The sequence below is a fragment of the Suncus etruscus genome, chromosome 10 (assembly GCF_024139225.1).
Source record: "Suncus etruscus isolate mSunEtr1 chromosome 10, mSunEtr1.pri.cur, whole genome shotgun sequence".
NCBI classification, from domain to species: Eukaryota; Metazoa; Chordata; class Mammalia; order Eulipotyphla; family Soricidae; genus Suncus; species Suncus etruscus.
In genome coordinates, this window is record NC_064857.1 from 27,861,058 (window position 1) to 27,873,991 (window position 12,934).

General features: G+C 34.9%; 1 protein-coding gene across 1 annotated transcript in view; it reads right to left on the reverse strand.

The window, feature by feature from the left end:
• Positions 1-4,732: 4,732 nt before the first annotated feature.
• PREX2 (phosphatidylinositol-3,4,5-trisphosphate dependent Rac exchange factor 2) overlaps positions 4,733-12,934 on the reverse strand; it is a 304,551-nt gene continuing 296,349 nt past the window's right edge. Inside the window, exons 39-40 of the mRNA XM_049781797.1 lie at positions 10,973-11,040; positions 4,733-4,984 (exon numbers count right to left, since the gene is read on the reverse strand). Coding sequence (XP_049637754.1) covers positions 4,939-4,984; positions 10,973-11,040 — 114 coding nt within the window. The 3' untranslated portion in view covers positions 4,733-4,938. The remainder of the gene's footprint in view (positions 4,985-10,972; positions 11,041-12,934) is intronic.

Here is a 12,934-nt window from a genome sequence, read left to right on the forward strand (position 1 = left end):
TAAAAATGAGTTTCTCTGTGGTACATATACACAATGGAATATTATGAAGCTGTCAGGAGAGATGAAGTCATGATATTTTCCTATACATGGATGTACATGGAATCTATTATGCTGAGTGAAATAAGTCAGAGAGAGAGAGAAAGACGCAGAATGGTCTCACTCATCTATGGGTTTTAAGAAAAATGAAAGACATTCTTGCAATAACTTTCAGACACAAAAGAGAAAAGAACTGGAAGTTATAGCTCACCTCATGAAGCTCACCACAAACAGGGATTAGAGAAATAACTACGTTTTGAACTATCCTAATAATGAAAATATACGAGGAAAATAGAAAGCCTGTCTAGAGTACAGGCGGGGGTTGGGTGGGGAGGAGGGAGATTTGGGACATTGGTGATGGGAATGTTGCACTGGTGATGGGTGGTGTTCTTTACATGACTGAAACCCAAACACAATCATGTATGTAATAAAGTTGTTTAAATAGAGTTTCTAAAAATTCAGATTCAATGCAGACACATACTCAAGATGAGTTTCAACATCAGTCAAGAGAAATTCTAAAAATGACCTCTAAAGTAAAATGTCTTAGAGAACAATTATGTCCTCTAATCCAGGCGTCCTCAAACTTTTTAAACTGGGGGCCAGTTCACTGTCCCTCAGACCATTGGAGGGTCTGACTATAGTAAAAACAAAACTTATGAACGAATTCTTATGCACATTGCATATATCTTATTTTGCAATGAAGAAACAAAACAGATACAAATACAATATGTGGCCCGTGGGCCATTGTTTGAGGACCACTGCACCATGCTATAGAGGAAAAATAATCTGTAAACTAAGGATGATTTTAATAATTAAATATAAATGCATTAAAATCCAATACAAAAGTAACTCAACAAAATGCTTCCATGTCCAATAAATTTAAAATTTACTAATAATGTACATGTTAGTTGTTTACTTAGTTAATAAACTCATCAGTTGTTTATTTGCTCATTTGTTTTATTTTTGTGGACAGTGCAAATGGGAAGTTATTTTTATTTTTTAATATTAAAAATTTTAAATTAATATAAGAATTAAATATCATTATTTTAAACATATTGTTGTATCACAGAAATTAAACTACTTTTTATTCACTTTTGGTTACAATAAAATTATTTAAAAAAAAGAAATCAAATTACTTTATATTAAATTTTGCTGCATGGACATTGAATGTAAAAGACACCTGTGCCATAGGAAGAATGTGATTTAGAGAAAGAAAATATAAAACTTAGGAGACTGGAGTGATAGAGCAGGGGATATGGCATTGCTTCCACGTAGCTGACTTGGGTTCATTCTCCTGTACCATGTAAGGTCCTCCAATCACTTCCAGGAATAATTTCTTGAGTGTAGAGCCAGAAAAAACCTTGAGCATTGCTTGGTGTGGCCTCCCACAACTGAAAAAAAACTATGAAACTTATAAGAATGTGCACTAGTTCATAAAATAATCTAAATTTAATATACGTTTAATATAATTAAAAATAATACTGAAATCTCTACTTGGTATCTTTTCTCTAAGACATGGCACAGAAATAGATGCAAAATTCTAGTCTCACAACTTACGTTTTATGCTTGCAATATATTACATTTTGTAATATTTAATATTGAAAAATTAATAAGATGCTTAAGATAAAAGAAGTTTGTAATAATAGTTAATGTTTGAGCCAAATTCCAATTTGACCCTAGTCAATTTACTCTTTTGGTTTGGGGACCATACCCAGTAGAGCTCAGCACTTTCTCCTGGATCTGCACTCAAGTATCACTTCAGTGGGCCTAAATACAATGGTGGCAATGGAACCCGTGGTAGTCACATGTAGGGTAAGGTCCTTACCTGTTGTAATATTGCTCTGGCCCTCAAGAGACAAAATTTTTATGCATAATCTTTTCTTTAAGATAATGAAGCAGATAACCAAGTTTAGAAGATGAAAGGTCAATAATGTTTAAAGAAGTTGTTGAGAAGTGTGTGAGCATTTAATTAAATCCAATCTAAAAACTCAATGCTATTAAATGTTCTTCATAATGAACTGCACTAACATCTTGAGAAATGATTTTATTCATTCCTTAAACATTTCTGTCACCATTTTAAGTGATAGTCAAATTTATATGCTGGGTTTTGTGAGACTTCAAAACATAAAATAGTTATTACTTGTGATTTTATAATTAAATGCATATATATTTTAATTGAAACACTATTAGGCTACTCAAAGGTGTATCCAGTATAATAAAATATCCGTGAAAACCCGTAATTTAATATATTAATGATATTTTATGTATTATGTGCTTTTTTATATAATACGACAATGCATGCCATAGAACTCCAAACTTACTAATAAATTATTGGTAATAATAACATCTTTAATAGTAAGGAGAAAAGGTAGCATAATACATTACAAAGACAAATTTTTTTAATCTGTTGTGTAATGTTGGGCTACTACAAAATGATACTGATGCAAAAAGTGCTGCCTTGAAGTTTTATGAAGGATTGAAGGAAACAAAAACAACAAAGTAACTTGAAGCACCTGGATGCATTGCTTGGCACATAACTGAAGTAACTAAGTGACAATATAGTGTTAGCTAAAAATGTATTAAATTAAAAATGTCAGTGACTGATAACATATATAGCATGACTAACTTTTAAGCATCTCATAAACACCAAGCACAATAAAAGATGGTACGCTTGCATTATGTTGGAATATAACCTTTTGTTATATAGAGTAAATCTTTCAAAATATGCTAATTTACAGAAAACACAATGGTAGATAATTTCCCCCATGAAATAGCAAAGCACAGTTCTAATGTTAAAGAGATCTCTTTATGAAGTTTACAAGTTCTCTAATGTGGATTACTATATATGGGGTAATAATTAGAAAAGAAAACAATATGAAAAGCTCAGTGATGTTACACACAGCTAATTTTTGGAGGGCTTTATCACTTGATAAAGCTTTATCAATAAAGTTTTATCAAAAAACAACAATATGAAAAGTGTTTGCTGTTTAATCAATTTTTTCTCACTCATTTAGTTCTGAAAGTTTGTGTTGAATGTAGTAAAATCTTCAATCCACAAAAATCATGATTTTTTTACTATCATGGATATGTAGCTGTATTTGTGATAGCAATGAAACATTTCTGGTAGTTAATACAGATACTTATATAAGGTCTGTGGTTATTAAATTCTAAGTGTCACCTTTGTTTTGTGAAATCCTGCTTGCTATTGGCTTGTTTCTATTTTTAAATTAAAAAAAATTAGTTGAGGGCCGAAGTGGTAGCACAGTGGTTGCATGCTTCTGACTCAGGACAGAAACCATTTCGATCTCCGGCATCCCATATTGTCACCTGAGCCAGGAGTGATTTCTGAGTGCAGAACCAGGAGTAACCCCTGAGCACTGCTGGATGTGGCTCAAGCAACAACAACAAAATTAAAAAAATTAAAAAAATTTAGTTGAGCGGCTGGAGTGGTGACACAGCGGTAAGGCATTTGCCTTGCACTACCAGACCTACGATGGACTGTTCAATCCCCCAGTGTCCCATATGGTCCCCGAGCCAGGAGTGATTTCTGAGCACATAGCCAGGAGTAACCCCTGAGTGTCACCGGGTGTCCGCCCCCCCACCCAAAAAAAAGAACCCTTAGTTGAGATTCTATATAGACTTATGATCTGTCTTAAGTGCTTCTGTGCCAAATAGTTGTTATCATTACTAGGATACATACCATCTAACAGTATTGTTATTAGTCAGTATACAAGTGTAAGGATGAAAGATTTTAATTTTTAAATTAAGATTTTTATTTTTAATTTTTAAACTACAGCAAATTTCACAAATTAAAATGTAGTGCTCTATAAATATTTTGATTACCAAGGGGATTTCACATACGGAGTCTAAATTATTGAAATTATTAAATTACAATATCATGAGAGCATTTTAATTGTTTAAAAATTATGGACTTATCTGCATTACCATAATCACTATGTTAAATGTGATTTTATTAATGAAAAAATTATTGTTACATACTTTAGAATGGAAATAGAGTAACACCTGTGCTTCCATAAACCATCAAAGACCCTGATGATCCTTTTAAAGTTTTGACAAGTAAAGCTTTATTTTCATGTTTTATAGATATATATTGAAAGAAAACTATTCAACATGTGTCTTCTATTAAGAATTTGACATTTCAATAAAAGTTGAAACAAAATTCTTTCAGGTATCTTTCCTTACCTCACCTCTACCTGTTTCATCTGCCTCATCCCTATGTCACCACAAACAAAATCTGGTATGCAGAACTTAAGGATGCTCTGATGATTTCAAAGGCCAATGACAGTACTGGCTTGCTAGAACTGAGTATAAAGGTTACCCCAAAACTGGAATGTCCTGTGCAGGGATGAATTCGATCTCTTGTCTGCAACTAAGAAACCCACCCTTATAAGAATTCTTGCTTTCCACACATACCTTTTCTCTAATGGAAACAGAATACCAAAACCCAACAACATTTGTAATGCCACAGTATGATGATTTAGAGGACATGGCTATATTTCTTCAGTTATAGACTTCTCCAAGTAGAAATATACATTCTCATATGATCCCACTCGGAGAAGATGAAAACGAACACAAGAAAATATATGTAATAAATGAGAGAAGAGGCACAGTGGTTATTTTTGTCTTGTCCAGTAGTAGATCTACAAAGTCCAAGGATGAATTTTAATGCCAACGAACAGAGAAATCAGTTTGTAAAGCTGAAGCATGTAAATGAACATCTATCCATTTCCAGAACAATTTCCCAAGTACTGAATATTAGTTATTTACATGATAAAGCATTTAGGGAAAGAGAAAAGTTTTCTTTATCTTGAGTTAAAAGCATTTAGCCGGCGAATCTGTTGTTTTATCCAGTGTTCAGAAGCTTCTGCTTGCCTGGTGTCTTCATTCTTCTCCAATTGGGGGAGGGGGCTCACATAGCTTGTACAGCCTGGAAAAGGAATAGCAAAGTATAACCTTGGTTGCTCCCATCACTGAGATGTTTTTTCATTGTATAATACATTTAAAAGGGAAAGCAAATAAAATAAGAAAAAAAGAGAAAAAAGAATAGAAAAGAAAAAAAAAAGAAAAGAAAGAAAAGAAAAAACTGGGAACATTTTTTGATTTGGGGAGTGATGATTATTTTGAGAATTTTACTAAAAAATTACATAGGAAGGTGGAAATTCCAGACTCCCAGGTCTATATTCAGTAAACATGACTGTTTCTTTGCATACATCAATGATGACTGATTAAGCTCTACTGCCTTCTTTCACTCCAGCTGCTTCTGCTTCAGTGTGTCTACACCCAACTGCTCAATTTCCTGGTAACAAAATCAATTATCTGAGTTCCGGAAGACGGTATTATTGTAATTTCCATTTTGCCTGTCATGATTATCTCATAGCAAACATCGTCTATCTCATTAGAGTTCTACAAATTTTCTGACCAGTTTAAGCAATTCACTTCATTTTACAGTGACTAAAATTGACACTAGCTAGCCAGTGGATTATGGAGAGTTTCTGTGTCTGCTTTCTGAGGCCTGAATCTCAAAGGCACAACTGATGTTTCCTAAGGAATATAATCTCAGCCCTGTCCACTTCACTACTCAGCAGGTTACAGAATGAGATGGAGAGTAAAGAGGGTCAAGGACCCAGTTAAACTAGTGGAGACGATTGGATGAGACTTTCTCACCTCCATTAGCATCCACTTATAACAGTCTGAAAAAATAGATGGTTATGGTAAGGCTCAGGGGACTAAACTAAAGCTACACAAACTCTAGAGTCCTTATTCTCTTCAGCAGCAAAATTCTAAATATAAAGCCAAAGTAAAGAGGAGAATAAGGTCATTATGTAACAGCTACCATAGTAATCACATGAAGAAAACCCACCATTTAAGGCCTAGTCTGAGAGAAAATTACTGACTATACTGTCTGGATGATGGACTCTGGCTACAATCCTCAACATTAACACCCAGGATCAACTTGAAGAGTCCATGGTCTAAAACTAAAGGTGTAGATTAAAACTTTTCTTTTTAAAAATTTAAGATCAGGGACCGGAGTGGTGGCTCAAGAGGAAAGGCATCTGCCTTGCCCACTCTTGCCTAGGATGGGCTATGGTTCGATCCCCCGGCGTCCCATATGGCTCCCCAAGCCAGGAGCAATTTCTGAGCGCATAGCCAGGAGTAACCCCTGAGCGTCACCGGGTGTGGCCCCAAAACTAATCTATATAATATAATATATATTAAATATCATATATATATATATATATATATATATATATATATATATATATATATATATATAAGATCAGACTTAAACACAAAATCCAAGTCAATGACAACAGAATTGATACCCTATCTACAACAAGCTATACACAGAGGGGAGAAGTTACACTAGCAGTCTGGTGGCAAATGAGGGAGATGTGGGATGCATGTTGGGAACAGGGGTGGAAGGAGGACAACACTGGTGGTGGGAATGGCCCTGACTCATTGTCACTTTGTACCTTGAATACTACTGTGAAAGATTCATAATTCACTTTGGTCACAATAAAAATTATTAAAAAACATATATAAGAAAAAGTTCAAGCCCTAAGCAGCTGTGATAATTCTATCCCTGTTATAAATTAAACACAGCTTAAATAAATTGTTGATAAATAGAGCTAATTTTAAGCTCGGTCTCTCTCTCTTCCACAAGGAATCCCAGGCTAATTCTAAAACAAAGAAGGAAAATGAGAAGTAATTAACGTGGAGTGAGACCTAGTTAACAAAATGAATTTTCCCAATCTGGAAACACATAAAAGAAGTGATTGTTCTCAGAGGCTGAAAGAATGACTTTCAAGTCTAGAAGGTGTTTAATGCCCCACAGGTCATGTCCATGGAAGAAAATGAATATAGAAATAAGTACATCTTGCATCAGAAAAGCTTATTTCATCCTAGCTGGAGAAAAGAATACATTAAACTGAGCTGATGTATTTCAAAGCTGCTTCTGCATTTCAAGGATATGGCGGAGCTTCAAACTACATTTTCAGGGCTGGGCTAATAGACTGTTCAGAAAATTATTTTTCTCTTTATTTTATATCAACCTCTTATTACATTAATAATGCTACCAAATGAATGAAAAGGCATAGGCACTGTACACAGGTAGTAAAGAAAACAGCAGGCTGGGTGGCAACTGTTCTACCCTAAGGTCTGAGCTGAACATATCATCTTGCACTGCACATTTTCATATAACATAACTAATGTCACTGGGTAGATGAGGTTTGAAATGTCTTCAATTGGCCAAATGGCCTCTCCCTATGATCACCTAATGAAACAATAGCTCTGACTACTGTGAACCGGGGCAGATCCAGTTTCTCTGAGGCTTCTTAGAAGTGACTCAGGGTTATTTGAGTTCAGACACATTCATAATGAAAATGATGGAGCTCTGGGAATTTAGAACAGGTAGAGAAAGTCTGGAAGTAAAATAGGATAGTTAAGAGTTGGATGTGTACTTTGCACTGAAGTGAAGCTTTTTTCTTTTTGCTGAGGCAGCTGCATTGTTAGGTAACGGGAGGTCTTTGTCCTACAGTGTGGGGTCCCTGAGGTCAGCTTATTCTGCTCATGACAGCAGCTGCCCCGCTTGAAAAAGGTTCTGGACTCAACTTTTCTCTTTTCCATAGTCAAACATACTGGAGCTTCGTTTTCCTGCTCGAATCCAAATCTGCTAAGAGCAGAACCTGAATAAGTCAGTGTAGAGATTATGCTCTTCACTTTTCTACAAAGCAACAATTTGTTCACAACAAAAAATGTGTGAAAGGAGGCCATTGCAAAAGAAATGCTCTTTCAAGGTTATTAAATCATACTTTACTGCAAGGCAATTCTCTCTATCTTACAGATGAGAGACAATAGTTCACAGAAGATGAATGACCTGACTAAATGAATTGTCATACTGCAGGAGCTGGCACTTTGTCCCTTTTAACCACTTTACCAAGTTGCCTCCTAATTAAATAACATCAGCTTTCTTAGCGCAATAGTTTCCAGATTTTGTGATGTCATAGAAAATAAGACCAGTTACAGCTGGAATATTATTGTTTTTTGGTACTAGGATGAAGGAGATGTGGGAAGTCAGTTTGTTCTGTGTTTTCATTTTTATTTTGCAGTATTAGGGGTAGAAAGAACACAGGGGTTCACACATGCAAGGCACATGCTCTACAGCTGGGTTCCATCGTTGGCCCTAGTATTTAGCTCTTGAAGATATTTTTCTTGATGAATGTATTGTTCAGAAAAGCTGAAGTATGAAAGTGGGCAACTCCTTTGTACATGGACACACAGATGTTCCATTGACCCTTAGTCTCAGTATTGCTAAGATGTATTTATCATTTTCCCCTTGTACGTGCTCTTTTTTTCTGTATCTACTATCTGAGATGAAAACTACTCATTCCCTATAATCTAAAAGATTGGCTATTTAATTTTTTTTTCGTTTCCCTAACCTCCTTCATACAGTTGGTATTCAAGGACTATTATTCTGTCTGATCCATTTTTTTTATCTTCATCTTCTAGGCTACAGAAATTTCCTTTCAAGCTCCACAAATGATTCCTCTGTGTTGGCAGAGATAAATTCAAAAACTTAAATCTATTAGCTAGAAACGACTGTTGATGTACCCCTTAAGTCTTCAAGTTAAAGCTCAAAATTCTAGTAATCTCTTGCAGATTGAGAGCCTGATTATGTTTCTAAGATCACTTTACATCATTCTTAAAAATAAAAACAGTAATGATTTAACTTTTGTGGGGGGAAAAGCACACCCAGTTGTGTTCAGGACTTACTCCTAGCTATGCAGCCAAGAAATACTCCTGGTGGGGCTCAGGGGACCATATAGGATGACAGGGACCAAATCTGGGTCAGATGCATGCAAGCATACCTGCTGAAATATTGCTCTAGTTCACTTTGCATCATTTAATGGCTGAATGAGTAACAGATGTGGAACAGTGGTCAGAATGGAAAATATTATCCAGGCATTGGTCAAATTGAATCATCTGAGGAGGACATTGATTATTATGATAGCAGGGCCAGAAATTATGTACAAATTCTTCCTAGCCCAAGACTGAGTTATGTGCCCCTTCTCAGTATTCTCAAGGCAATGTGTGCCTACTTCTGTTTGGTCTTGTGTTCAATTTTCATTTATTCATTAGTCGTCTGTTCAATTTTCATTTTATTTCATTGTTACTGCATTGCTCCTCACTGACTGGTGAAGGGATCTTTAACAGAAAGCTTGGTGAGGGCCAAAACTAGATTTATCTCAAATATATATTTTTCATGCGGCAGGAAAAAAGGGCCTTGAATTTCTTAGATTCTCAATAAATAGTAACATTAAAAAATGAAAGAATAAATTTTAAAAGTTTATATGAGCCTAGATTTCTCTTTCGTTGACTATTATTTGTTTTCTTTCAATTAAGGTTGGTGTATTTATTGCATATCACTTCAAGTATCTTAAAACATTAACTTGATAAACAAAAAGTGAGATCTTTAGTTTCTTTTTCTTATATTTTGCTTGCTTATTAGTTTATTGAACAGGATGATGAATCCTTGTCCCGTAAACCCACTGTTTATTAGTATTTATAAGCTCTTACTAAGAAGCTCTTATAGACCCAGGATATTGTTTTCTTATCGGAATTTTAAAACTTAACTGGGTCTGTTTTCTAAATAAGCCATTTATGCTAAAGGTGCTAGAGAGAGAATGCCTATGTGTAATTATTCTGGACCAATAAAAAGTCTTAAGTTCTAGTATAATCAACCACAAAAGATAACATTAACAACACTTCAAATTAAACCCAGTTTAGTAGTCAGCAATAAAAATAAATGCAATTAGAACATGAGAGCTTCAACCATTTTCACGGAAAACAATTTCTTTTAAAGAACTTACACTGCCCACATAGGTTTTTTGCAATGAAATATAAATTCATAAATGCTGTATCATTGTTCTCCTTCTGGTTATTGATTTTTAAATAGAAATAAGATTTCTTGTCTGTAGCTGTGCTTGAAGAAAACTATTTTTTGTTAAAATACATATATGAAAGCAATAATATGAAAGAGATGATTTAACTTCGCATTTTTCAAGATAGATGGCAGCCTACTCACTTGTCACCAGGGAAATCAGTTTGACATTTGTTTGATGACTGTTCTCATGTTCTTTATTTTCAAGGTAGGTTAGAGTTCAGTTCTTATAAATTGTGGATATTTTACAAGATAACCAAAGAAGGGTCATTCACTCTTTTATTCATTCACACATTCTTAAAATCAGTACAGATGTGTGATGCCTACTATGTAGGCATGATAATGAGCTAAAAATAAAATTAGAAAAATAGGTTTCCTTTCATCAAAGAATTCATGTTTAGGCTGGGCCAAGAAACAAGTAATGATATATTCACTAAATATGTTAAGGCCATAAAAGATGGATATATAAGAGGTCAAGAGAACAGAGAAGAAAATTTAAGCAAGATTCAATGAGAAAAATGACATTCTAAGTTGGGTTTTTCAGTTAAGTAGAAATCTGTTCTATACAGAACGATAGTGCACAGAGGTAGGGCATTTGCGTTGCTCGCAGCTCACCCAAGACAGACCTGGGTTTGAAACCCGGTGTCCCATATGGTCCCCCAAGCCAGGAGAGATTTCTGAGAGCATATCCAGAAGTAACCCCGAGCGTAACCTGGTGTGGTCAACCCCCTCACCCCCCAAAAAAGAAATCTGTTTATAGACACAGAAAAGATAGACAGTCAGACTAAAGGGAAAGATGTACACACACAAATACAGTAATGAAGAGGGCATTCTAATAGTTTGGCAAAATAGGCTGTTTACAAGACCATTTTTCATAATCACCATCAGTATTACACTGGACATGGCTTTGAGGGACATTGCCTTGGAAATAGTGGCAAGTTCAATGGGGAAAATACAGTTGGGAGAGTTAGTTACCTTGGAGCAGACTGTGGGGTTCGATCTCTGACTCCTAAGTTCTTTGCTGTGTTCTGAACTCTTGCACCCTGAAAGATCAAGTCAGGATAAGCACTGTTATTTCTAATTATTAATTAAAGTAATAGAGTATTTATTCCAACAATGTGGTAAATGTCAGAAGTTACTTGATGAGGAAGTGAGAAACAATTGGAGCATTTTCAGAATTTATGCTTTTTTGAAATCAAAACAATCTAATAAAGAACTAAAGAACTAAAATTGACATATGTGACCACTCAAATAATTCAGCTTAATCTTAAAATACGAATCTGGTTCACTATTTCATCTTCCTATTTTTAGAAAAAATTACCTAAGATGTTAAAAATGCTAACCTAATAGGTAATAAATAATTGTTATGTTCATTTTATTATGGATCAGAAAACAGCCCTATCACATTTCTGCACTTATTTTTGGAATAACTGAATAGTAGGCATTTCAAAGATCATAGTATTTATCCAGAATATCTTCTAGTAGTTTTAAAGTAATTTTTGGAAAAGGCATAAGTATGTGGATCTTATATGTGAAAAGTAAAAATTCTACATCAAAGTGCAAAGATAATAGTTACATGAAATTACTTTACAATCTATTAAGTTCATAAATGAAACTATAATCATTGCTCATATCCTAACGGAAATTAGAATCCAGACCAAACATCAGTATTTAATGCTGGGGATATGGTTCAAATGATAGGGACCAATACTTTTCCCAAGTAGATCCCAGTATTGCACCCCTCTTTTCCCCAGCAAAGTGAGTAGTCCCCAATCACTGTATGCCTGAGCATTGCCAGGAATGGCCACAGGACCTCCAAGAACTACACATAGTATAAAACAATAATAACAACAAAGTCTTAACTCAGGTACCAAATTCTGATCTATGAAATGTATAAGAGAAAAGTAGAGGAACGATATTTTCTCTCAAATCAGTGTCAGAGAGAGATAAAGACAGAGAGAAAAAGAGAGAGAGAAAGAGAGAGGAGAAAGGCAAGAGAGGGAAGCAAACTGCCTGACTCAAAAATAAGCAAGGGTGATTGGTTGGGAGAAAAACTGGGTCACTGATGGTAGGAATAGTGTAGGTAAAGGGTGGTGTACATTCTATGATTGAAACTCAATTATGAACAATTTTGTAACGATGGTGCTTAAATAAAGTAATTATTAAGTAAAAAAGATATTCTCTAAAAGTAAACCAAATAAAGTAAATGAAGCAGAAAAAAAAGAGTGGGGGTAGCAGGTGGCAAAAATATGAGAACTGCAGTTAAAAATTCTTGAATTAATTTTTCTTAGAGAAATTTATAAATGAAGAACAAAGATTTTTTTTATATTTTACCATGCTTCTCCTAATGATGAATCTTGCTACACAATTATAGTACAATGATCAAAATAAAAATTGATATTGGTAAGATGTTTTAATAAAGCTGAGTCTTTTAATTCAAGACCCCAATTTTTTTTTTTTTTTTTGGCTTTTGGGTCACACCTGGTGGCGCTCAGGGGTTACTCCTAGCTCTGAGCTCAGAAATTGGTCCTGGCAGGCTCAGGGTCCATATGGGATGCTGTCCTTCCTAGATCTGCTGAGTGCAAGGCAAATGCCCAACTGCTGAGCTTTTTTTCTGCCCTCCCCCACTTCTTTTTTTATTTCAGAATCCCACACTGCATTTTGTTCTTGGGTTTTATCTCCTGTGAGCAGAGAAAAATCATAGAATTGACATTGTGCTTCCTGGTGCATTATCATCAGATCACATGATGGCAGTATGTTTTATCACGGGTGACATTAATTTTAGTCATTTGGTTAAGGTGGCATCTGCCCAATTTTCCACAGGAAGATTATGATCTTTCTTTTTGTACCTACTAAGTAGATGTGGGAAGATGATAGGCCCAAATTCAGATATTCTGATATTTTGTTTCTCTTCAAACAATAACACTAGAGAGTTCA